The sequence below is a fragment of the Falco naumanni genome, chromosome Z (genome assembly GCF_017639655.2).
Source record: "Falco naumanni isolate bFalNau1 chromosome Z, bFalNau1.pat, whole genome shotgun sequence".
Lineage (NCBI taxonomy): Eukaryota > Metazoa > Chordata > Aves > Falconiformes > Falconidae > Falco > Falco naumanni.
This window is the reverse complement of record NC_054080.1, coordinates 56,047,779-56,075,526: the sequence shown is the minus strand read 5'-3', so window position 1 is coordinate 56,075,526 and position 27,748 is coordinate 56,047,779. Positions and strand designations below refer to the sequence as shown.

The window sequence follows — 27,748 nt, the reverse complement described above, 5'->3', positions numbered from 1 at the left end:
ACAGACTGAACCTTCACAGTGATCACCTCTAAAAAGACCTCCCTGTTTCCATGTGGCCTTGTTCAGAAAGGTCTGTTCAGCAGTTATTCAAGTCCTGTTAACACAAGATCAACAGCAACTGCATTTCTCTAACGGAGGACTCCACCGCACCGGCTGTATTAGTAATACCCCTGTTCAAGAAATCATTTTTAGGGAGAGCCCACTATAAGCATGTTATGAGCAGTGCTTAATCCTTATACTGTCCAAGTCCTTTGGAAACCTACCCTGCGAGCACCTATCCATAAAAGTAGGCAAGCTTTTAGCATCTGATGAATGCCACCTCAGCTCACTGGGACTGCAATGGCAGTGGAACAGAACCGCTTCAGGGCTCAGAGCATACCAACCCAATTCTCGATCTGCCTCAGTGTTTGGGATACTGTGCTGAGGCTGGGAGGAGACCTTACTGCTCCCTACAATCACCTGAAAGGAGGCTGTAGAGAGAATCTTTTCCCAAATAATAAGCAATAGAATGAGAGGAGATGGCCTCAAGTTGCACATGGGAAGGTTTAGACTGGATATGAGGAAGAACTTCACTGAAATGGTTGTCAAGCATTGGAACGGGCTGCCCAGGGGGGCGGTTGAGTCACCATCCCTGGGGATATTTGAAAGACCCATAGATGTGGCACTCAGTGACATGGTTTAGTGAACTTGGCAGTGTTAGGTCTACGGTTGGACTCCATGATCTTTAAGGTCTTTTCCAGCCTAAACGATTCTATGATTCTAAGTAAATATGTGTATCAAGCAGCACTCAAGACATGGCATTGAAATCAATGGAATCACCGAGTTTGTGTCCTGACTTCAGGATTCTGCCTGAAAGAATCCCACTGAAGTCTATGAGACTATGGCTGTGGAACTTACCCTTTAAAAATTCACAGGACCGGTCCCTTCCCTTGATCCCTTTAAACATGAAGTCAGTAAAAATATCTTAAACTAAATCTGAATGCTGAAAAAAATGTCAAAGAATATCTTAGCATCTCCAAAAATTTCAGAATATATTCATTTTGGTTTGCAACATATTTAACTAGTACAATTATATGTGCACAAAAAGGTACATGGCATTTTCCCATTTCTTAATTACTCTGTACAAATAAACCCATGATGGTTCTATGATGCTTAACTATCAACATTTGTTTTTAAAGGCAAACCATCAGCCTTAGATGTTCGGGAAGTTCTCCACAGAGTGCCAGAAGCATTAATTAAACCTCTAATCCTTAGGAAAACAGTGTCAATCACCTAAATAAAAGCCAATAGTATGTTTATCTTTACTTAAAACTGTATTTCCCTTCGGAAAAAGTAACATTGCAATGCACAGCATAATCTATTAACTAGTTCCCTCTACTTCTGTGTTTGTTTCTTTAAAGCAGAATCATTTTTTTGGGGAATGGTTTCTGTCTATTTCTGTTGTGACTGTATCATAACTTGCATCTTATGTTTTCCTGTGAGATATTGTTAGGCTTTTCTATCAGCAAACGGAAAGCTTTATAATTTACTCACTCTATTCCTGATAAAGGTCCAGTCATCAACCAAACAGGGATGCTGAAAATCAAAATTAAAAGTGGCAGAAAAGAGCAGAAGTTATCTAAAAAGAGCTTATGACTTAGGAGACTAATCAAATTTCCAATTCACACAAACATGCTCCAAAACCACAACCTGAGCATTAGCCCCTCAGTTTTGAATTTAAATAATTTTGTAATTTAAAACTCTAGTATTAAAAAACAAAACAAAACGACAAAATAAAAACAACTTCACATTTTCTACAATTGAAATTTTGGCAGATAAAAAGTTTTGATTTGGGATTCTACATTTCAAGTAGATGAAATTTTAAGGAGTTCATAGTTTTAGTTTACCATTTATTTATAGTTTGGCACAGGAATGAAAAAAATCTCAAAAATGTTCCATTAAAATCCACAGGAAAATGAAAATAAATAAAATATAATCTTTGTGCCTATGCACAAAGAGGTAATAAATTAGAAACCTTTCCACACAAACATGTCTGCAATTAGGAATGTTCATTGTTATTTTTTGATACTTCACAGTCATATTCTGGCTTACAGTGAAACTAAGAAGATGCCTGTTTTTCTGAAAAAGTTCTTTAAAAATCTGTCTTAAATTTTCCAAATATCTAAGTCAAAAGGGAAGAAAAGCTGGTTCAAATACCTAACAGGAAAATCAAATTATTCATTAGAAGAACAAGCATAAAATTATAGGTTTCATAGATTTTATTCTGTAACATGGAATATTTTTCTCTGGCTATCGGTTTTCAACGTCATCAGTTCTACATCTGCATGTAGAAAAGAGTCTGCTTTGCATTTTTGAATGCATGTTTGATATTAACGGTCGGTAGTTTGGATAACATAAGCCTTCAGGTGCTCACTGAACTCAAATGGAAGTTCTGCATCTTAAGCAGCCACAGGAAAAGTACATGCCATTACATTTTTAACTACAGATGCATTATGTACTTCATACTGGAAGTATAATATTAAAGAACATTATACCATTGCTGAGAGGTAAGATTTATTAGCTTGGGCTAGATGCCATCTGATGTGATCACATGAGTTTGAGCTGTTTGCGAAAGCACACCCACAATTCATTATTTGTTTTTCCTTTAAACAGCTAAAACATCATAACCAAAACCAGTAGGTTACCAAGATTGCACAAGACTGTGGGGGTTAGGAAGCCATAGCTTTATGGTTGCAAATTAAATCTCACCTTTTCTGTGTCTATACACCATGATATAGTCTAATTACTCCTACATCTCTGCCTTTTCCATGGTATTTCTGTTTCAGTTAGCTTACCGAACTAGTGACAAAAATGGGCAACAGGCAACTATAAACTTGGTGTTTTCTAACTTTCAGCAACTTGACACTCCTAATAAATTACTATTCTTTCACCATGTTTAAGACTAGGTGCTCAACTGCTACTTTAGCATAGTGAAAAATTCTTCTGCAAGAATGTAAGCAAAAACAAAATAAAAAACGTTTATAGTTTCTATTTTTCTAAGATTTCAGCACAATATAGGATTTGATATGGTCTTTCTTTATCAACAAAAAACTGTCATGTGCTGTATAAAATATATAGTACCATACATATATAGTACCAATATATATGCCATATATAACACACCATTTGAAGGCACACTGCTAAAGCCTGAAGATGGACAAGAATTCCCCATCATTTTTACAGAAGGCATTTCTGGTTTTAATCAAAATTTCATCTTGAATACCATCTTCCAAACATGTGTTCTTCAAATAGCACACACACACCCCCCTGCATAAATACTCATGCTCACCCAAAGATGTTTACTTGTGTCTCAAAAAAGTATTATACAAATGTTTTAAGTTTTATGTTATTTTTTTTTCTAACCATACCTTCTGTTTCACATGCTTAGTAGGTTGATGTGTTATAGGATGGTTTCCGATACGTAGCAGATGTTAAATGGATGTTGCTTCAAATCTGACAGGAATACTAGCCATTTTATTGGTTTGAATTACATCAAGCAGCTGTGATAAAAAGTGCAGTGTATGTATTACTATTCCATACGTTAAAATACTAACAGCATTGTGCTGAAGCATAGCTGAGATCTTAGAGAAAGCAAAAAGACTGAATGCAGTTTCAAAAGGGGAAGCATTCCTACTGCACCTGACTGAAACTGCAAAGAGAGGCTAAAATTTATCTCTAGCAACATGCTGTTGTTATTTACACCAGAATAAATATGTTAAGCTTACTGTTTGCACAGCATGACAATAAGGCTAATTAAGTACCTCTTATTGCAGCTGAACTTGAGAAGTACAAGAATACTCACTTAAAAGAAGGAACGCTGAGTAGAAAATAACCTCACACGTACAGCCAAAGAGAGCAAAAGGTCACCATTTGCCAATTGCTACTGTGGAGTTTCCACAGCTACTGGGAATTCTCTTTTTTTCGAATACAGAGGAAATCTGAGGGAACCTCAGATACCATTGTATGGTAACTGCTTGCAAACATTACAGGTTTTACCTCAACTACTCGTATACTAACTGCTTGCATTTCAACATCAATTCTTCATTCATTTTTTTTCTTTAACTTATTCCTACAAAGTAAAAGCTAATGCACAGATCAATAAATAAATACACAACACATTCAAACGCGCCATACCTACTTTACGTAAAGTTTAGGAATAGATACTAAATATATATTACCATGCCATGAACAATTTTTTTAGTCTTTAAACCAGGTCACTGAAAAGAAGAATGCATTCCAGATGTAGTAAGTTGGAATAGAACCTGAAAGATATTTTAATGAATAGTAAGGTAGCCCAATACATTTTAACGGCTATTTAATGAATTCCTATTCCCAACAAGTCAACCTCAGGTGAGGCCTCTCGCATGCAACTTCACGCAACTCGCATGCAACTCTTCAGCTTCACGAATTCCTATGTAATAAAGAAAGGCCAAGTATAGTCACGTACTTTGGCTTCCCATATAAAAGAAAATACAGGACTCTATGAAATTCATGCTTTTTAAAATTAAAGTGCATTTTTTAGAACAAGAACCAGTCTTCTACAAATGGGCAGCAATGAAAAATACACCATGGTTTTTCAGTACACAGAGAGAGTGTATTGGATCAAATTGCCAAGACCTAACCTGAACATGCAGCTTCAGCAGCAAAATTCAGTTACAGCTGGAAAAAAAAAAGTGTGATTCACAGGAAAACAGCAACACAAAACAAATCTATCAGGACTAGTATGCAATTATTTTCTACTCCACCCTACTTACCTTTGTACAGAGGGACAAGTATGTTCTAAGTTTTGACCTTAAGAATGCTTGCCTTTAAGTTCGGATCTCATTATCACAATCATCATATGATTTTATGTGCTGCTACCTGATTAATACTCACGCTACAACACTTCTATCTTCCAGAATTGAAGACTGGTCATCCAGAACAAGAAGGAACTAATGACTAGACTATCACTTGTAGCTATAATTCATCACTTCAAATTTTTGTTACATAGATAAAAAGAAAATAGTTCAGATGTGGCAAAACAAATGCTGAGGTCAAAGGAATATTCTATGTCTGCATGGCTCTGATTTGAACTATAAGCACATCAGGTACTGCAGTCCTAGTTGTTTTTCAAGTCTTTTCTCAAAATACATGATTTCATTATCACAGACCAGTAACAGAGTATAATAAAATTATTTTTGAAGTTCAGCTTATAATTAGTTGTGCATCTGATTCCATATAATCTCTATCAGTGTTACAAGGATACAACTTAGAAGTAACCCTGACCTTGCATTACTAAAACTTGCAAAGCTTGCTGAACTGTCACAGCAGTCTATTGGGATATACAACACAGTATTTACTGGTACACTTTCAACACTCATCTGCACAGAAACAAGTACTGCATGATAAATATACTGCCTAGGACACACTGCAATATAAGCTTTAAAAAAAGAGAAGGTTGCCTCTTGCAAAATGCTAGAAACCAGTAACACATACAACGCTCACACAGTGACTATTGTGTGATGTTACTAGGGTGACTAGTGCAACTGGCTGCCTTTGAATACAGGGTGTTTGACACGTCACATAAGATAGTTCTTCCCAAAGACCTATTACTTCTGCTATACTCTCTGCAGTAAATCTGGTTGGATCACATAATAGGTGTGTATTTGGCGTTTTTCCTTCCTTTCCTGGTCTACTAGACTGCCTCTTATCAGTCGGCAAGCCACACTGGATGTAGACTTCTACTTTACAAAGCTTTTACAGAAAGAGGCATCCTACACATAGAACCAGAAAATAAATTATAGAAAGACCCTAGCTGGACAAATAAAAGTTTATGAATGGATTGTTCCGATTTATCACTTAAATGCATAGATTGATAAAGGTTTGGTGAAAAGCTTCAGATTTATTTTGCATACTTTTTTATTATCTTTTATTATCTTGCCCAGAGTGTTCTCCCTAATACCTCACATAAAGTCTCAGCTTAAAATGTTGAATTTTATTGATTGGATTGTGAATGTCACTGCTTGGTGAGAAAGGTATGAAGTCTGGCTGAAGTACAACTTCCTAAATATATTGAGACTTCCAGTCCATGGCCCCTTGGCATTAGAGAGCCAAGTACATTTTTCCAGATTCACACCATTTATGAAATGGTAAAGGATGAAAGCAGCAAGCTGTTTCACTTAAACCCAGCTAAAGAATGCTATTTCTACGTGCTTGTTCCAGGAAAGGGGGCCTATATTCCATATTTACACCCATATTATGAGTGTAAATCATATCACTCTGAATATTTCTACATTTCATTACACTTCCAAACATGAAAGCAAGATAAGCATGTGACTGTTGCTTCTGATATGCAGACTTCTTGGCACTATACACGAATACTAGCTGAAGTTCAGTAAAATTAATTACATTTTTTAATATTTATGAAAGCAATCACTCTTTGAGAAGCTAATATAGACACCTCATTTTTTTGTGACAAAGCATGACTTGGCACAGACTTTACTTTAGGTTTAGTGATATCAGAAACATTATCATATGAAGTACCCTATCTTAAACATTAACATATTTATCGCCACTGAATGATGATTCCTTCAAAGCTAAGGACTTCTCAAGGAAGCTTCATATCATGAGAAGGTCACTGTAAATACTGTTTCTGAACAGGCAGGGCAGGAAGCACAGAGTGCTGCTAGCAGAACTTTTCCCCAGTCTTACTGGATCCCTCATTGTAATTTTCCTCGAAAGCCCCTGGGTACTTGGCATTACTCTTTTTTCAGTGCTCTTTCACCATTCCTTCCCTCTTTTCTTCATACTGTTGCCTGTTCTCACTCATCTGCTGACATCTGTCTCCATCTCTTTTTTTCCATGTGCTATTCCCTTGAAAAATTACTTTCTTGACTCTCTTTCCCCACAAAGCTGATGAGAAATCCCTGAGGAGAAAGTGAAATTAATGGTAAACTCTACTCCAATACAGCTGGAGAGCAGAAAAGAGAATATTATGGAACTTAAAAAGAATATTTGGAGTTCAAGCTCTGGTGTGACAAAAGGGAAGGATAAAGAGTCTTCCTTAGTGTCATGACACAATCTCTACCTGGTCCTTTAAATTCAAGAGAGAAATCTGGGAAAACATCCACTGTTTGTGAAGGAGGTTGGCCCTTTGAAGTGACAAAAGTGAAAGAAAAGAATTTCCTCTTATCTATTGTACAAGCAAACATCTATATCATGATAAGAAAATTACACAACTAGGCACACACTGAAAAGACTCCCAGCACCAATTTATATTTCACAACATGTAAACAATTTCTTTTTCAAGTCAATAGTAATCAGCACTTTTATTATTCCTAGAAATTATATACTCATTGTTTTGCTATGTTACACTGAGGATTGGAAACAGCATAGGTGAAGCTGCTTTCTGCTGACACTAGATAAGCACTTAGCAAGGGTAAACTAATTGTCATCCAAAATACAGACTATGTGTGACGCCAATCAACGGTCTGAATTACAAAGATGATGGATGGTTCACTGGAGTCTAAACACAAACTGATTCTAGGGTTTACTGGTTAGATTGTTAGCCCATGTGATACATATATGACTGACTGACTTGCAGTCACCCTCAGAAAAACAGCAAGAAAACAGGGGTTGGACACTCACTGCTAGAATCTGTGACCAGATAAACTGTTACATGTTTTATTCCTACTGTATTCATGGAAACAGGGCTGTGGGCCTGTTTTTTCTTAGTAATTAAACAAATTTGCCTTAAAAAATACCCAGCCCTTCTCGGTTTCTCATGGTAACATTATGCAAGATCCTAAAAATTCCTCATGTCAAAAAGGAGTGACACAACTAAAGGATATTTCAAGATAAATTGTGCCATTTATTCTGTAGCACTTTTCCTGCATATATCCTTCATGGAGGTACTTAACTACTGATGGAACTTAAGTTTTGCTTTATGAAGATCTACCATGTCACTTTTGCAGTCTACAGTAGAAGTTTATAAATCTAGAAATCAGAATTTTCTTAATCATATCTGTTAGTACATATCAAATTAAAGAACACCTTTCCCTTCTACCTAGGTGGAAAAATGGAGCAGTCATTCATTCACACAGACTAGTTAAAAAAGCACACCATTAACTAGGAAAAACACTTCTCTCTATTTTCACGGGTAACAGAGAGCCTTTTACTGGTAAGAGAGGCAACATTCACACTTACCGTGCATTTGTTTGGCTTCTCTCCCGAGTGGATTCTCATGTGAATCAGCAGTTTATAACGGGCATTAAATGGCTTGTACTTTCGTGGGCACCCTGCCCAGAAGCAAGTGAAGTCCTCTCCCTTCCTCTGATCTACATGGATCTTCTCTATGTGCTGCACAAGTTCCTCTTGCTGGCCATACAGCGCACTGCAGTCAACCCAGCGGCAGCTGTGCTTGCCATTGAAATTGTTTGGGTCACCATCTTCATTGAGCAGGGTGCTGGGGGAAGAAGGAGGCACAGGCAGCAGCTGAATGAGACTGGGGAGGCTGTGTGGATGCTGGTGCTGCTGAGCATGGTACGGTGGGGGTGGCCCTTGTGGAGGTGGTGGTGGCAGCAGGGGTGGAGAAGGCATGTTGACCGTACAGCCTAAGAAGTCATCCAGGTGTTCGTTTTTCAGGATACCCACCACCTCGTTGTCTGCAGGTGGAATGCCCTGCTGGATTACCATGTTACTTGTGGGGGCCCCCTGCAAGCTGGCTTGCTCCAGCTGCTGCATCCGCTGATACTCACCAGCCTCATTCTCAACATACCCTGGAAAGGTGATGTTGCCATTAGCCATGAGAAGGTCTTTCTGGGCAGTTGGAATAGAGCAATTTTGGGGTATACAGCTTCCTCTCACTCCCAAAAAATGTCCATAGACCTCAGGCTGTGGGGAGACATTTGCTGGTGATGTCCTGGAGCTGTTGATGTAGGCCACCAGAGAGGTTGGGGATGTACGGATGATTGTATTGAAGTCAATCCCAATGCTGTCAGACAGAGGAGACAGAGAGAGCACTCTCTTTTTGGAGCGGGCTGCTGGAGACCAGGCTGAGGAATGGTGAGGACTAGAGTAAGTGGAATGCTTATTTTCCATTCCATGTAAGTAGGACGGTAATGAGTTAGAGACGCAGTTACTGGACACAGATGTTCTGGGTGAAAAATTTAAGAAGTCCCCCAGCTCACTGCCATCTTGTAAACCTTGGTCAGGAGGAACAGAAGGAAGTGCGCTGTACCCACGCGACCACTCTTGCTTAACACTCAGTGTGGACTGACTTTCTGACAAGCTTAACGTCGTAGATGCCAGAGACTCACACGACAAGAGCGACCTGCAATGAAGTAAGTAAGCAGTTAGACAATTCAGTGGTGGTTCTTCTATCTTCATACGCACGTAAAATTAAAGAAAGGCTACATGTGAGAAAATCTCTCCCTAATTCCTTGTACTCAACTTCAACACTCTCAGTTAATTTAACAGTATGCATAAATGGGCAATACATATATAACAAGGTCACTTAGGAAAACAACTTTAAAACTAACATTTTGAAGAAAAGTTGCTGTAAAGGTTCCTCATGCATCAATGCAGAAATCAATGCAAATTTTTTCATCAGCTGTGGTGTAAATAGGTTTGGGCCTCTGAAGCCAAAGCATTATGCTCCTGCCTTGTATGAAACTTGTATTTATTTGAGTTGACTATTATTTTTGCTGGCTAAGAACAGGAAGAATACTGATCAATAAAGAATAAATATTTAACGACTTTGCCAATGGTAATGCATACAAATACAAATAGTATTCTCTACAGAAATAGCTCAATTTTATAAATACAGATAATATCTAACTCTACAAAACAAACAAAATAAATGAATAATGTAGAAGAACCAGTTGAAGGGGTTTATTAAGTTTTAATCTGATGATGTATCTGCCTCCAAGTCAGCAATCCAAATTTTTCAAGTAAGTGTAATCTTGCTGTTATCATTGGCTTTTCACAAAAATATTATGAAACTTGTTTATGCTGCAAACGTCCTACTGGTAGATTTAAAAAAAAAAAACAAAACACTCATAAGGTCTTAAAAACATTGTTTTCTACAGAAAGGTATAAAAAGGGAAATACAATGACATCAGGCTCCCTGATTCATGGCTGCAAATGTTGGGTAAAGGCCAAGTGGATTTACGTCTTTATGTTTCCAGTTCACATCTTGGCAGACTTGAATTTCCTATCGGTGTATTAATTTCTATTTTTAAGGGGCCCTAACAGTAGAAAGAACCCTGTATGTATCTAGATAAACTTGGAAATCTCACAGACACAGAAGCTTCTGCATCTTTTGCTCTGGGGGTTAATTACTGGGTTTATTCTTTTCACAGTACACTTTTGAAGAAGCATAGAATTTCAATGGTGGATCAAGCACACAGGAAATCTGATTTCTCATCTAAATCTAAAATGCATTTTTTAAGATGAACAACTCAACACTGCAGCTCAGCTTCCCAAATAAAAAACAAGATAGACAATAGCTCATCCCATCACACAAAGACTTCAGGAGGTCAAATTAACTGAAAAAACACCTAATAAGTGCTAATAGGTACCTTAAATACCAGGTGTTGAAAAGTGTTTCTTAAAGCTTTAAATAAACAATATATGAGATATTGACATGCAATAATCCAAAGGAATTGTCATGTAGGCAAGCAATAATGTATTCTTACTTACAAATGTAAATTCAAATGTCAAAAGTCAAATTATGTATAGTCAGTTATTTATAACTATTTTACTGCATGTTTTTGTATGGCTACAAATTTCAAATTTCTAAAAGAGAAAATATGCACTGTAAAGAAATTTAATAAAATAAACAAATCTATCTCTTTCTTGATACAAACACAGTTACAGCAAACACCTTTGAGGAGGCACTTCTACCTATTTTACTTGCTGCTTTTTTTTAACAAGGAAGCAAGTTTTGATATTTACTCAGAGTAAGCAATATTGCAGTTGCTTGCGAGTTCTGCAAGATTCTGCACTGCTTCAGGAAACACAGATCCAGTGGCTCATATTTTTGTCATATGTCTGCACCACAGCCCTACTGCAGCGAGTCCAGCTTCAGCAGAGGCAGATGAAACTACTTAAGAATTGGTGGTAGGTTAAAAGTGGAGATCTGAATCCCATTTAAAACAACATCAATCAACCCAAGACAGCAAGAAGAGATCCTAAATGATGATTTTGCTGATATTTCCAGTGAATATGGCAATATTTACCACATTTCCATCATTTTTCTTGGGAAATTGACTTTTCACCTCTGAGATCTGTGGACTAACTTACAATTAGATCAGCAATGTTGAAGGAATATATGAAAACACTAATAAGTTATTCGAGCAAGAAAAAGGTATATAGCTTTCCACATTCAGGTCTAGCTAGAAAGGTTAAAGCTGAAAAATCACAGTGTCTTTGTTATCACTCCCTGAGTGATGGGGGGTTTCCTACTGCTTTATATTACAGCATTTTCCACCACTTGAGAGTCAACCAACTTGAATTAAGAAAAGTTGTTTTGCAGTGACTTTGGTTTAAGGGCTGGATCACGCTGCCAGAACACGGCCCAGTCATTCCCTGGGAGCTGGAGGAGGGGAAATAGTGCTCAGGGCATCCTGGCTGCCCCTCAGCCCCCTTTTGCCTAGAGGGGAAGCCTGGCACAGGCTGAGGGAAAGAGGAAGCAGTTTGCAGGTGCTATATCTGTGCACTGAGATAGATCGCAAATAGTGAAAATGTGCCTTTACATCACCCTGCCTTGCTGTGGTGAGCTATGGGGTAAACGGGTAAATGTTCCCATGCTAAGATACTTGCTTTGTAATGGACGGTGGTTGATTTGCTGTGTCAGAGTAAGAAACACCCTGTTCAGATTGAATGTCAGCATAGGGTACTGCTGTGGAGGTCAGGTTACTCCAGCAGGGTTTAAGAGGCACTTTCAAAACATGAAAGCACAATTAACATGATGACTAAAGTTTTCATTGAGAAAAATGAAAAAAAAAAAAAGGATTGCTGTATCAGGTCAATCTTGTGTAAAATTTAGCGCTAAAGGGATAATCTTTTGTGGAAAAAAAAAAATCAGGCTGTTGGGTCTGTTTATCAATGGGCTTTGTTAAAGCACAGTTCATTATAGGCCAGTTAAATCATGTTAATGTGCTGTGACCCCAAATATAGATCTACAGTCTTTAACAGAGCAAGAAAAGTAAGGTTTGATTTTTCCATGCTGGGCTACATATATTTATATATGGAAAATATAAATGGGGTGGGGGGGGGGGTTGCCTGTTAGATTATTTAGATTTTTGTTCTCTCTTTTATAAGTAGGGAAAAAAAACATGCATCAATATAACGTCTGTTCTTGTAATGTCACAAATTTTAATCAGATGCATAGTAGGACCATATCATTCAAAAAGCTACTAATGCCTAACACAAAGGGACATATCCATCAGTGAAGCTGAAGAAAAACTGCATTTTAGAAGTCTCATAAGAGGACAAAAATCAAAAGTTGTCTCAGAATGTCAAGTATGCAATAAAAGCCAGATAATCTGAAGAAGTTTGGTTCTCACTTAAGCCTCTAAATTCAAAAGTAACAAAGTTTCCAGCTCCCAAAACAAAGCAAATTTCTTCAAAAGCCTGCCCACACTGTGACTATGTAGTTTTCTGTGGGAAAATAAATATGCCTAATAAGAAAATGAAGGGCCAGCTATACCACTGTGCCAGATTCTCAGATGGTATTATTTGGCACATCTGCTTATTGTAATCTAAACCGGCTTGAGTTTGGACCAGATTTTTCATGAACATTTACAAGAGATTACTTGCAATTACCTTCTGTCCTCTCTCTGCGTAGAGGCCAGTGTCAAGGATAACACAGAACCTTAAACATAAACATGGAAGAGTGAAACCCATGTTTTCTTATCTTTGTGCATGGTCTTCTGTTTTACTAGCCAAGAACCCTTTGCTCTTTCCTGGGTTGTTTTCTGACTTGCCTCAGAGTAATTGCCAGTTATTACATATGGTTTCAAGCAGTATAATGGAATATTCTGGAAAAGTTTTTCCGAAACTCTCAAAGAAGATGGGCAAGTTTTTATCCATCATGGTCTATATACCAAAATCTGACGTTATCTGTGGCAAAACTCCAAATCTGCCAACTTCTTTTCCTTCTTCCATCAGTAAAAATCATAACAAGTCATTTTAGTTTGTGTCAATTCAGCAAATACCTCGGTTTGGATTAAGCTGCCAGAACACCGTTCACGATGCCCGAGAGATACAATCCAGAGAAGGCATTCAGCCCATAAAGAATTATGGAGGCATCTTAGGCAATCCATTTAGGCAAATGCAGATTATTGCTGGGGGTGGGGGGGGTGGGGGGGGTGGGGGGGGGGGTGGGAAACAAAAAAGTGTTCCAATAATCTGTGACTTAAAATCTGACTTTAAACCTGTTTTGCCCTATAAAATAGTAAATTTTAATATAGTATATTTTGAGGACAAAATTGCTGAAATGGACATTCTTCATGTGACAAACTGATTTTAAAACATCTTCATTATTAAATCATTAGAAGAACCTCCCGAGACACTACAGCCTTGATTCTGCCAGTTTCAAATTCACCTTTAGTAAATGTTTCTTCAAAATAAAACCAAAAATGTATAACTCAGTACTGACATAGCACAGCCAGCCACATATTCAGATAAAAATAAGTGTTTGGAACCTGCTCAGGCACACCTGAAACCTATTAGGCAAGCAATAATTACTTCATGATATCTTTATTTCTGCAGTTTTGTACTGTCTCAAAGGCATGTGTCTGGATCTGTCATTTGTCATCATCTTAGCACGGAATGGTTTTCCCTGACACACTTACAGAGGAAGCATAATTAATTTTGTAAATTGTCCCAGGGGACTCAGTCTTCACAAGCAAAGAGAGAAATGTCACAAACCACCTTACAGTAAAGCAAGGTTTTCTTCCAGTTACATACCAACAATTTTAATTATTTCAAGAATGTTCCTTGGCTTGTAATAAAGTGATACAGTAAAATGTAAACTGTTTTGAGAATAAAGGCCCTTGTGGTCTGTTGTAAATAAGAACAGTAACATTTCAACTCAGTAGGCAATTTTTGCACGAGTCACATCTATGAAAGTGGGAAACAGCTTCTGAAATAATACACCAGAATGTTTTTTCACTGTAAGTTTAAGGGATGTGCTTAATGTATTTGTACGGAGGTTGTCAAATAACTGTTTTCCCTTCATTCATTTTTGTCAACAATATAATCTCAAAAGTTAGTTAAGCATTTAAAATTAAGTACAAGTATTTATCTGTGATTTAGAGATATAAAAAGGCAACATTTACAGGGAGGCCATAGTTTTTATTAAACTACCCACCAGAGATAGGAAAATGGACAGTTTTCCAGGGACACAAGTTACCTAACAGATAAAGTTAACTGCTGACTCAGTGCACACTAGGAACAATTGCTCTGATTAACTTGGTTATGTAAACAACAAAACAATTCGAAAGCAAAGGCATTTGATGAGGAGAGAGGAATGTTACCAGGGGTCATTTAAGTTTATTTTGTCTGACATAAGTGTTACTTGACAGGCACCAATATAACACTCTTAGCACTACAGTAACCTTAAAACAGGTCACTGCTCCCGATGTAACAGGTGGACTATTTCTGCTATCATCCTCCATAACATTTCCTGTCCTTAGTACAAAAACATATTTAAGTGACTAAAAAAACCCTACCAAACACAGAAAATGTGTGGCCAAATTTCACTCATGATTTGAATGATCCAAACAGTATGATTATAGCTGATGTGAATGAAATTACATTTAATTAAATTTCTTGTGGCATGGCAGAGAATCATTTAGGTCATTTTTAATCATCAGAAAGGTTGCATTTAAATACTCTCTTTTTGAAGTAGTGAATATAAAAAGTAACTCAGGACCTTGTATCTGATGGAGAAGCACTCAGGCTGGATGCATTCATAGACCTCTGTAAGCTAGGGCTGACCTGGTTGCATGCTGTTGAAACCTGATTAGTAGGAGGTGAAACAGGTCCCAGCTGTTGAACTGTCACGGGGCTGCTGGTGACTATTACATCGTGGCAGCTGCCTTTTCCAGTGGACTTGCCCTGGGGTCCATAACCAAGACCTCCTAAAAATAAACAAGGTATGTTAGTATTCACCTCCCACGAACCCATGATGAGGCCACAGAACTCACTACACTTTGCAAAGTAGGAAAAGTGACTGGAATTGAGTATCTTCAGGTAAGGACAAAACAGGGGACCAATACAAGGACTTTGTAAACTTCACCAGGCACTGAAAAAGCACTATTCTAAAGAAGAATTAATAGATTATGCATGTTTAAAACATGTGCTGAAGTACATAAATGAAAGACCAGGCATCATGAATAAGCATCTGAAAAAACACCACTGGAAGAGCCTAGGTAAAAATGCAGCCGCCACCTGACAGATAGCCAAGCCACAAGCCCACCTGTCTCGGAAGAAGGCAGGGAGAGAGAACCCAAGCATGGTGCAGGAACACCACCATGCCTTGAATCATACCAAACCCCACTGCTCCAAGCCACTGCAAGCCCTTCCATTATTCCTACCACTTGCCATCCAAAAGGCAAGGGGACTGCAGGCATGCATGCTAATCACAACACCTCCAACAGGGCTGGTGTGGCAAAGCACAAAGACTGAGTAGCTTCCCCAGCAGGAGACAGTTACAGCTGGAAGCCAGCATTCTCCAGAGATCTGGGGAGAGGAATTTGAGCTGCATCAAGCAAAGCCTTCTGGACTTTCTTTAAAAAGCTACAATCTGCTTTTAATCCTTGCTACCATGACAAATTGATGGCTATTACACAGTAGCAGATGATTACAGAGGCAGCGGGCAAGTGGGACGTAGCTGCAAAACGCTCTGCGTACTCTTGTGTTCTGATTCAGGTCACAAATGGTGGTTTACAAGATCCCCTGCATTGAAACACATCAAGATGAAAAAGTTAAAATGGAAGTTGTTGGATAGTTGTGATGATATTCTCATCACAGTTGGAAATTATTAGGTGATTCACATTTCAAACTGCTTCCCCATGTTCAGACTCAAAGCAGCATATCCAAAGCAGAAGAGCAGTGTCAAGACAAATAGTGAAAAGTGCATCAATTTAAACCATTTACTAAATCAGATCTACTTTTGACTTGATTGTACAAGTCACAAACTAGCTTTTCTCAAGGATGTTCAAAAGGTTTGTGAACTTCACAAAGAAGTATGTTAAGGCATTTATGGCCCTCACAGCCACAGAAAGAAAATCCAAATCCTTCAATCTCCTCCAGATCAGATAGGATTATCTTAAAAATTTGCAAGTTGCTTTAGAAATTTCAAATCATAGCTTGTTTTTAAGGAGAGAATAAAATAGGTATGTTTATACTTGTTTCAGAGGTCTGTGCTTTCCTTCCCAATTACTCTTCTTCTCTTTAACTTATTAAGTATTATCTTACATATATATGAGCATACATGATTCACAGTCTACTGGGATCCTAGGTGCTTTGTAAATTGATGTACAGATGTTACAAGCTGACTGCACAATGCACCACCAAAATGTATTCCTTAGGATAAAAAATGGCAGCCCTTTAAGAAAAACAACTTACTCATTGCTGCTACTTCGAAACATAAGTGAAGAATGCAGCATGTGGCTGAAAACTCAAGGGTAAGGAAGGAAGAAAATATTTAACCCATCCAGAAATTTAGCTAGAAGGACTGGAAGTTTCCCAGGACAAACATGTAAGGAGAATTCCTTGTACCTTGTATTCCTTCTGGTACCATTGTGGGTACCAGAAAAAAAGGCTTTTAAGCTTTGTGTGATTCCTGTTTGCTCTCATTAAAGATGTCTAATCAAATAAAAAAATAAAAGATGGCATTTTATTTTCTTCCCTGTGAATCAGTTTGTATTTTGAACTTACTAAAGCTGAATCAGTGTGCTACTCAGCAGTTGTTTTTGTAATATTAGAGAGAACCATCCGGCAAAAATCAGGCAAAAAACATAAGCTGTCCATGCTAATAATATGAATGCTACTCCTCTTAGCAAATGACTCGGCGAGGTGAAGTTAAAACTTTACATGACACATTCACATTATATAAAATACATAATACTACATAATATGCCCATATGTGCATGTAAGTCACGTATGTTCAGTCAGGTTTTTTTTAGAAAAGTCTCTTTAGTATGTAGAACCAATGGCTTCTGCACCAAAGGATATAAAAGACAGGGAAGCATGCTATAACGACATAAGAAATCCAACTGGTTTTGACCCTGAAGCTTGTACAGCCTATATATATAGACTAGATGTAAACCTATTATTTAGCATTGAGAAAATCAGCTCTGCCACAAAAAATGTACCAAATAGGTACTGATTTTTCCCTGGATAACAACATAATGCCTTTCACTCACAAGCCACTTCCAACAAATTTCAATGGTAACAATAACATCTACTTTCATCATATCCAGGAAGTCAAGGGCTGTGCCCTTTTAAGATTTTCATTTAGGGTCAGACCATATGTCAATTCAAATAACAGGCTGCAACCATAGATTGAAAATGCTGTTTATACATGTTTAAACCTAAACTGCTTGGAATTTACATGTCGAGGACTGAGAAAAGGCGTGTTTTGGAGATACTGTGTTACTGGGATGACAAAAGTAATGCAAGACTCCCATCCTGATAAACATCTGCCTGGGCACTTCTTTAATGCAGAAGTGGAAGAAAAATATTTTGTTCTTTTTATCATTGACAGACATTTATGGTTATGGGGATAAAATGACAATTCTTCCACTTAAAGGGCTGGTGGGGTGGGGAGAGAGGGATTATCAAAAAATAATCTATCATCAGCTCCCACTGTTGAAAGAGACTGCAAAGTGAAAGACTACTGCTATGAAAAGCAAAGTTACAACATTTTATCCACTGTTTCATACAGGTGTAAATGTGCCAAAAGACCATCGTTAATACCTCATCTGTGCCCTGCAGGTCACTGAACAGTATTAATTTGATCTGAATCAGGCATGAGCATACAATCACGTCTGCTGAGCTACGCCAGAGCACAAGATAGGAAGCTTATGCTGACTTTGAGCCAGCTGAAGGTGAACTGACCACATCTGATCTAGCATATAGTTCAATGGGTGCAATATGGATATCTGACCTGGCACAAGCCTGCTGCTAAAAGGCAAGCTGTCAGGAAACGGGTTTGAAAGCACTGAATAAATGTGAACTGGCGGAATGACTGTTCCACATCAGCATTTGACATCATATACCCACAGTGTAAGAGTAGCTCTCAGTTCAGGTTTGCTGTATCATTGACCCAAAGCCTCAAAATTTCAGGACAGTGAAAGGACAACCAGGAATTCCTTAATGTCTTGAATCCACATCGGCTGAGATAAATAGGAACCTCTTTGGAGGACATCAGTACATTTTGGATGAGACTACAGATTCTAAGAAAAATAAATGGACCTAATACTTAAAATGAGCAAGTGAAGAGATTTCTTTTCTTATATACTAAGATACAAATCAGAAGGTAGTCCAATAAAGACAACAATAGTTGAGGTGGTGGAATCAGTCCTGAGCTGGCTCACATGAAGAGCCATGGTTGATTACCACATCATTTATTCCAAATAAACATATTACACATAAATCAAAACTGCTCTTTATCAATAACTAACAGTAATTGTTAACGAGTATAAACAGTAAAAATATTTTATGAAACTATTTTATCCATTCACTTCCTCATTCATTAGTTTGCCCATTTTCTCTGTTTATTCTCTATAGCTGGTTAATAGCTAAGCCTCACTCATCCTTGACATGCAAAAATACTTCACATATTGTAAGACAATAAATACTAAAGAGAACACAGGCCAAAGCAGTAAGTAAGACTGTGTAGATGTATTCTTCACATATATCAGAGATAAATCACCAAGGCCTTTTCAAACCAAATCTGATCTTCTTTCACAACATGGTGAATCTTCTGGATGTTGCAGTCCCTAGCTACTATGCACATCTCTGCTGTGTCTCACCATACCTGCAGGGTTGTTAGCAGGCTCCTGAGTTGGAGGGGCTTTGCAGTAACTGCTGACTGAACAATATCAAAGGTTTGCTTGGAAGACTTGTTTCCAGATGGGAAACATTCCAGCCCCTCTCACCTGGGGGCTGTCAAACCTTTCAGGCTTCCCCTCCGCCCATTTTAGTTGTATTATGAATGACTACTAGAGAGCTAGCACTTGTCCCTTTGCTGTTAAACACTGTGGCCGCTTTTCTATTGCTTCTACAGCCAGCTAAAAGGCACTACAGAATGGCACACCAACTATGTAGGCAGTGACACCAGATGCAGCACAGTGGATATCAGACCCTTTGAAAACCTCTTTAAGTGCATTAAACTGGAGCTTCAAAGGGCGAAAAAAGTGCAGAATAGAGGGGACGTTGCCACTTGCCTCTATTAGCATAGGACCTGCCAAAACCCTTGTGTGTTTGGGAATAGACTGTGTTTCTTCACACTGCTACCACCCTCCGAGCCCAAGTTCTTTTTAGAGAACTTGAGGCTTGTAAGTGAACTACACAAAAATTCAGTCAAAATTACACTAGATATGAACTATTCTTCTATGGCAAACAATTTGGAATTTTCCAGGGTGCAAATTACTAAACTATGGCTCAAAAAGTTGTCAAATTATGATTTTTATTGCAAGCCTTATGAAATATAGTAGTTTCTCAACTACATTACACCACACAGACACTATCTGTAAGTGAAACAGTGATTCTCAACCTTTTCTTAAAAAAAAAAAAAAAGACCAAAAAAATCAAGGCTCTGTGGTCAAGGAGGAAATTCTGAAACTGAGATCCTAAAACCTCACTGGTTTTAACCTCATGGTTATAATCTGAGCTCATGATTTTCTTAACACTTACAATTAGCAATGCCTCATTAGCAAGAAATTTCCTCCAAAGCAGTGTCCACTCTGAACAGCGAGTTAGACAGACCATTAATCTCACTAGTTTGGCAATTCCCATGTTCTTAACTGTTTGCAGAAACTTAATCTTTACAATCAAGAAAAATAATCTGGAGGAAATACACTAAACAGAATTACAGGACCACATTGTATTATGAGAAAATACTATGTGTGCACTTTAAAAGCTCTCCATGCTTTGAATCTTGAAAAGGCAGTTTCTTCACTATCAGAGTACACTTGGTAAATTAGCTTGCTCATTTCCAATGCTATTTGCCAGTCATTGTATGAAGTAATCAAGCATGTACTTTCAGCAAGACAAAAGAGGCTATCAAAGCACAATGAAAAACAATGTCTCCCTTCAAGTGGAACCAAGGTAAAAAATTATCCAGAACTCACCCGTGAAAACAATACCTCACAGGTGATTAACTTAGCTGGTTTAAAGCAGACAGCAATGAGATCACCTACCTCTATGGAACACTTTAACTACTAAATTTAAACAAATGAAAACAGTGGTCTTGTAATGACTAAACTAAGAATATATTATGAAACCGTCAGGTTCAGGAAACTTCCAGGAGAAAATGCACACTGTGAAACAAAGATTTTCAATTAGATCTGCAGACATTTATAATATATCAATTTTTATTCAGTTTTACTTGTATCTCGAAGGCCTCCCACTTATTAAAAAGCTATTTTGAAAGCTACTTAGTTCTCTTATTTTGCGTAAAAAGTAAGAAGTTATCAGTTAACTACTGCACAGACCTGTAAATGTTTAACTGAACTAAAATATAAATGTTTTGGTTGCAATGAGTAACTCCTTATTTGTTACCAGTGACATTAGGTAACTTCTGCTTTTGTCCTTGTTAGGATAACATACAGTATGTGCTCTTCTATTGCAAAAAACATACAGCTTTACATCTTTGGTTTATGCTACCACCTCTCTATAGTATTAGTTACTCATACCAGCTTCTGCTAAGTTTCTATCTACAAAACTTAGCCTGACCATTTAGTCTGTATTTCTGAAAAATTAATACATTGTGCAAGCCTCGTGCTCATCTCAAATAACTGGTATGAATCAAGAGCACCTCCACTAGTAATGTGATATAATATATTACTCTACTGGTACATTAATGGTGAATAATATCAGGTGAAAAACCCCCAAATTTCATGTTTTAAATTTCAGTATTGTCTAGCTCCTTAAAATACCATTACAATACAGACAGAGAGAAAATTATTATTATAATCATAGAATTACAGAATTATTTAGGTTGGAAAAGGCCTTTAAGATAATAAAGTCCAGCCCTACACTTAACACTGCCAAGCCCACCCCTACACCACATCACTAAGTGCCACATGGTACAGTAAACCAAAATGGAAATATACAGATATTTGAAAGAACCAAATACAGTTGTATTGTAATTAGAGAACACCTTCCAGTTCCAGCGCCATTAGGAAATTAGTGCTTGAATCTGACCTAAATGAACACAGAGCATACATCTGTGTATGTGTAAGAGCACAGACTGTTATTGCAACTGACTTGCAAGTGGCATTACTTGAGGGGCAAACCAAAAAACAATATTGTTAAGACTTCATCATACATTATGAATGGTAAGACTCAAATGAAATCTATAGAGAAATACTTTGTCCATTAAACAGTGTTGCACTCAACTGCAAAATAAGCAGATTCATTCTGGCAGTGTTGTTGGAATACTTCTCTACTGATACTACCTGATTGCAATGCAGAACAGCCAACTACGGAGGGGCAGTAAGACAACACTCTAGAAAAATAATTTTCTGGACTCTGTAACACTCCATCTCCCACATTTTCTAGCACTGTTCAACCTTCACTGCACATTTGTGCTTTTTTTTCACATTAGAAACACGTACGTAGCATTTTTCCAGCAATTCCTGAAGGTTTCTTCCTCGATTTTAATTAAAAGATGCTCAAATCAGATAATTTTTTATCTCAATATCATCCTTACTGTCTTAGAAAATACCACGCAGAAGCTTTGCTATCTGTAACCATGGGCACATGCAGACCCATTACTGTAAAGACTTTATCATTCCATATTCCAAAACAAGGCAGCATAGCAATGATGAACCCTGTTAACACAGTAATCTCTGATTTCTTGCTGTGTTCACTGACTACTATCTAACACAGAGGCAGACTTCCTTGTGCACACCTTATACTCACTTCTGGTTGTGTGGGCAGTGAGTAATGTTGGGAAGAAATAAGCAGACCCGACCTATTCCTTCCTCAAGGCCCCAGGCAAAGGGAAGATCTTTTGTTAGACACAGGGATGCTAGCTCCATCCACCAGAGCACCAAGAGTAGCCTGACAGGCTCTCAGCAGGTTCAGGCCATCACGACTCCAGCGACAACTTCCCCCAGCAAAACCTGCCCCCAGCTGTGCAGGAGTCCCGCATGGAGGACAGAAGAGCGAGGAGGCTGCTCTGCACCTCCAGCACGGGCCAGGTCTCAGTCTTTGCACCGCAACGCATCAGTGCCAGGCTGCATTGCAGGTAACAATCCAGCAGAAGGCATCTGTTCAGCAAAGAAGCATGTGATAAAGGCTTTGTTCACTATTAGACTGTAACCCCATGTGAGGATCTATTTCTAAATCACTATCCACTTAACCCAAGGTATTTGACCACTGCTTCTAAGAAAAGCATCTTTCCTCCTTTAAGAGACCAAAATGCACAAGCAGGAGGAAAGAAGAATAAATGCCAACCTGCGGAACAGCGCTACTAATTAAGAACAGGTGGCAAATGTTAACATGGCAAGAACTGCAGAAACTGGCTTTAGCAGTATGCAAGCAGGAATGCAACTTGCAATCATATTCAGTACATTTTTGTTTCCCAGATAAAGTCCATTGTTCAAGGATACTAAAAGCTGATTTTTAAAACTGCATTGTCCCCGAGTTTCTGAGAAATACAAACAATTCTCTTATTTTCCTTGCATTAAAAACAAGGTACTGTTTATTGATGTTTCTGTTAAGAGATAATATGAGAATGTTATCCTAGTTGTCAGTTTAACCAGGCAGAAATAACAAGCATACAGCCCACATAACACATGTATTCTAAGAGGCTTTATACTCAGTTAATTAGTTTAACTATTGCTTTCATGGTTCATTTAAAAGTTTCATGCTTCATTAAATATCAATGTATTTTATCACCTCAAAAAACTTTTCAGTAAAAATACAATTGTCTTTTCAATTCATAATCTTGTTAACTGATATATACATCTCAAGCATGTCTATCAGACACTATCAAAGTCTGAATTGTTACAGTAGAGTATCTCGAAGCATCATGCAAATCTCATTTCACACACAAAGATATTTTTTTTGTCTGAAACGAAAGTACTTTGTCGAGAAAAAGAAAATGTTTTTGACGTTACTTTCATCAATAAAAATGTTCCCACACTGACCTCTGGTTGTTCCACCTTCACAACAATCATAGCTTGGATTGAGCAGTTGTGACTGTTTTGTCAAAAGTCCTTAAGTTCAGAAAGTCATAAAGTCATGTCCTTAAGGAAGCATAAAGCTCAATGAAACTAACAGTTGCAAAGATATAGAGCCCAAAAGCCAAGTGCAACTCATAGAAATAAACTTCTGTGGTTAAGAGACCATTTTTTCTACTGAAAAGGTTTACTTACTTAGGCAGAGTGTGCATTTTCTCAGTTCAGGATCTAAGATTATCACAGAGCAGTTTAGAAGAACATTTTCCAGACTGGAAAGTCCACCTGCATGATTACCACAGCTTCCCTGAAAATTTCTACCACTTTCTTCAAACGCAATCTTGTTCTATAAAGTATATGGTCAGTACGGTGCATTTGAATAAAATGACAGTAGTTCTTATTATTTAAACTAACTTTTAAAGGAGACCACTATCAGCATCCTTCATGTTACAGCCTAATTTGATTCCTTGAAAGCTGAAATATTATTTCATCATGGTCCAAACAAAACCTTCCACTTGTCTTTCTACTCTTCAAGTCAATGTGAGGTAAACCCTGGGAAAATTATACAAACAGCCGCAAGTATTTAAAAGCTGCATTGTCACTACATACTTCTACTCCTCTCAAAGCTTTAGACATTTTTCTTTCAATTTTGTTCTTTCAAAGCATGCTAATTAATTGGAATTTCCTGGGTCTCTTGTTGTTGTGGCCAAAAAGAAAAGACAAAAAAAAAAGCTCATTCCATCTTGTTAAAGTGAGTCCATCTACCTTCCACAAAGCCAGAGTAATAAGAGGGAGGATTAAGGCCACTTGAATGGCTTAGGCCCCATAAAGACAACTCCAGGTCCTGCCCTTAGCCGTCATCCTTGCCAAAACTGATTTATGGAGAATGACATCTTAACCACAGCTATTACTCCGTGAAGAGGAGGCTGCTATGTTGGCAGGGTCTGGCACCCGAAGTTGGCCACTGAGTAAAGTCTGATGCAAAGACACAGGAAACCACACTGGCATACCAACGCAGTGGGGTGTGTGCGTCTGCGAGGGCCGTCTGAAGGGCGGAAAGAAGTGCTCATGGACAAAGGCATAAAAAAAGGCAAATGTATGTGTGTTCTGCTGAGCCAAAGCACCTTTGTTAAAGGGTGGAAACCCACACTCCTAACGGAGACTGAAATCTTTTTAAGAAGCTGGTCATCTCAACTGTGTATCCCTCTCTCCTCCACACCTCTAAAAAAATCAAGCAATACCCATCTTTACATTAGGTTGACAGCAAGGATGTGCTATATAGCTAAGAGTAAAATATTCAAAACTGATTATGTCATTTTTGAGGACTTTGTCCCATTGACTTTCAGTAAAGTTAGAGTCCCAAGTATACAAGTCATTTTTACAAACAGAACCTGGACTAACAAACTGCTTAGGTAATTTTTCAAACTTCTATCATATGCAGGTGTTCAGGCATTCTTCTTAATACAATTTATTGTGTGTTTCTTTGGTATTCTGGTGCAATTTTCATTACATTGCAGGGATCTGATTCCTTGAAATTCAGGGATTGCAATTCCCTGAAGCTGATGTGAATGGGATATAAATCAGCACCTCTTATAGTCAGCTGTGGTTGTATTTCACTGTTACTGAAGTCCACGCTATTCTAAAGTATGTTTGCTTTGAAGTACTTCTGATGTGCACTGCATGCAAAAGATGCAAAACAAAGCCCATTGCATTTCCATAAGGCTCCAGGACACTAAACCACGCCAACAGAGAAGAGTTGAAGTGCTTATAATTGAAGAAAAGACAATAACCAGAATAACAGTTATACCATTTTTCCTTTTATATGACTAGGTCCTCTCTATCACGCAAAGTTCAAGAATCAAGTCTGCACAGGCAGGCTGAATGAAGAAGAATGTGGATTTGCAATCTGGATTTGGGAGAGTTTTCCATGCCCAGATGGTGGGTTGACCTTGGCTGCCTGACAGATGCTCACCCAGACAGTCTCTCACCTTCTCCCCACCTTCCTCCACCAATAGTACAGGGGAACAAAATAAATGGGAAAAGCTCCTGCGTCAGGATAAGGACAGTTCAATAAGAAAAGCAAAAGCTGCATGCAGAGGCAAAGCAAATAAGGAACGTATTCACTACTTCCCATCAGCAGGCAGGTGTCCAGCCACTTCTTGGGCAGCCGGGCTTCTGTACATGTAGCAGTTGCTCAGAAGACAAATGCCATCATCACAAATGTCCCTGCATTCTTCTTTCTCTCAGCTTTTATTGCTAAGCATAACACATACAGTATGGAATATCCCTTAGGTCACTTCAGGTCAGCTGTCCTGGCTGTGTTCTTTTCCAACCACCTGCTCACCTGCAATCTACTGGCCTGCTTTTTGTGAGGTGGTGGATGGTGGAGAGAAAATCTTGACACTGCAAGCACTGCTAACCCTGAGCCAAAATACTGGTGGTGTTATCACTGATGTGTTACCACCAGTGCATTATCAATGCTTGTCTAGTCACAAATGCAGACCACAGCACTGTATAGGCTGCTATGAAGAAAGTTAATGACAGCCAGCCAGGCCCGTTACGCTAGATATGCAAGAAATCCAAGGAAAAGTCAGGAGATTGCTCTGGGAGGGGCAGACGTGTGGGGAACCAGCTCCGTGGGGTGGGGAGGGGAAGCATTTCCCAGAGAATGTCTTGACTTCAGGCATCACTCCAGACTTACTGCTCAAAACATCATCAGAGACCATTTGGAGAAGAGGCATGCTTTCCTGTTGTGATTTGATTTTTCGATATGTGAGAAAAAGGAAAATCAAACATTGGATACATATTAAACATTGTTTTCTGTTCAAATAAGGTAGTTGTAGGATTTCACAAGGCTTGCATTTTCAGGAAAGCAAGCCACTAGTTTCATAACCAGGGATGTCTTACTGGTTTCAGACAACAGCAAGAACTTTGAATATGATTACTTTCATTCTATTCACCCTGAATAATTCTTTGAAAGCCAATTTCTGCTGTTAAATCGTCATTACACAAAGTCTGTGGCTTTTTTAATCAGCAGGTGTTTTTTCTAAAAGATGTTTCTACCTGAGAAACCCAAGCAAAGAAGAACCTGAACTGAAACAGACAGGCAGAGGGACAGTAGCTCCACTCTGCAGATTCAGAGCAGTGGGCCAAATGCAGTGGTGGGCTGAAAAGCTGTGACACTGTGGTGGGTTGACCTTGGCTGGACACCAGTACCCACCAAGCCACTCTATCACTACCCTCCTCAGCAGAAGGGGGGTGGGGGTGGGGAGTAGGGGAGGATAAGATGGAAAAAACCCTTGTAGGTCAAGAGAAAGGCAGTTTAATGAAGCAATAGCAAAAGTCACACGCACAGAAGCAAAGGGAAACAAAAGATGTTATACTCCCCATCAGCAGGTGATGTTCGGCCACTTCCCAGGAAGCAGGGCTTCAACACGGATCACAGTCACTCCAGAAGACAAACACTGTGAATAACGAATGCCCCCCTTCCTCCTCCTTTCTCTTAGCTTTTATAGCTAAGCAGACGTCATATGGTATAGATGTCCCCTCCCAAGACCTTGCCCACCCCCAGCCTACTTGGCGAGGCGTGGGGGGGGGGGAGAAGGTTGGAGGTAGCCTTGGTGCTGTGTGAGTGCTGCTCAGCAGTAGTCAAAACACTGGTAAACATTGCTGTGTTATCACCACTTTTCTAGCTACCAATACAAAGCACAGCACTGTGAGGGCTGCTGTGGAGCTCAGCTGGACCCAATACAGATGTAAATTGCTCCTCCGCCAGGACTAAGAGGAAGACCCCAATCACAGCCTGTCCTCTCATTTGCTCCAGAGGACTTTAGCTCTGCACCACAGAAAATGGCGCAGGCTGTAAGGTGACAGCCTACTTCAAACAATTTACAAAGAGTAGTAAAAACTAGGACATAAGGCGAGCAGCCCAGAATAATAACTATCTCGTAGGAATACGGATGTTTACAGGGGAATGTAAGCCAGCAAGCAAATTTCACATAAAACTTCCAACAATTGCTCAAAGATCTTCTCTTTAGGTCTGGCTTTACTTCAGTATAAATGCATGAAAGTACTAGGCCCACACCCCAGCTAGGTATCCTTCCTTTTGGTAGCTCTGACTGCCTTCAGGGTCAGAAAAGGACAACAGAGAATGCCCTGTTCCCTCTGCCTAACAGGCAAGGCAACTCTGACATAGTTCCTAGGTGAAAGGGGCAAAAGCATATACACCGAGACAGTTTCAATGGGCCTAACAACTGTTGGAGATGCTTTGAATTTGTCAGCTAAGACAACAACTAAGACAAGCC

The 27,748-nt window shown here is 38.7% G+C and overlaps 1 protein-coding gene across 1 annotated transcript in view; it reads right to left on the bottom strand.

Annotated features, from left to right (window-relative positions):
- Positions 1-27,748, bottom strand: part of GLIS3 (GLIS family zinc finger 3) — a 169,795-nt gene that overhangs the window by 123,580 nt on the left and 18,467 nt on the right. Inside the window, exons 2-3 of the mRNA XM_040578861.1 lie at positions 14,960-15,167; positions 8,224-9,349 (exon numbers count right to left, since the gene is read on the bottom strand). Coding sequence (XP_040434795.1) covers positions 8,224-9,349; positions 14,960-15,167 — 1,334 coding nt within the window. The remainder of the gene's footprint in view (positions 1-8,223; positions 9,350-14,959; positions 15,168-27,748) is intronic.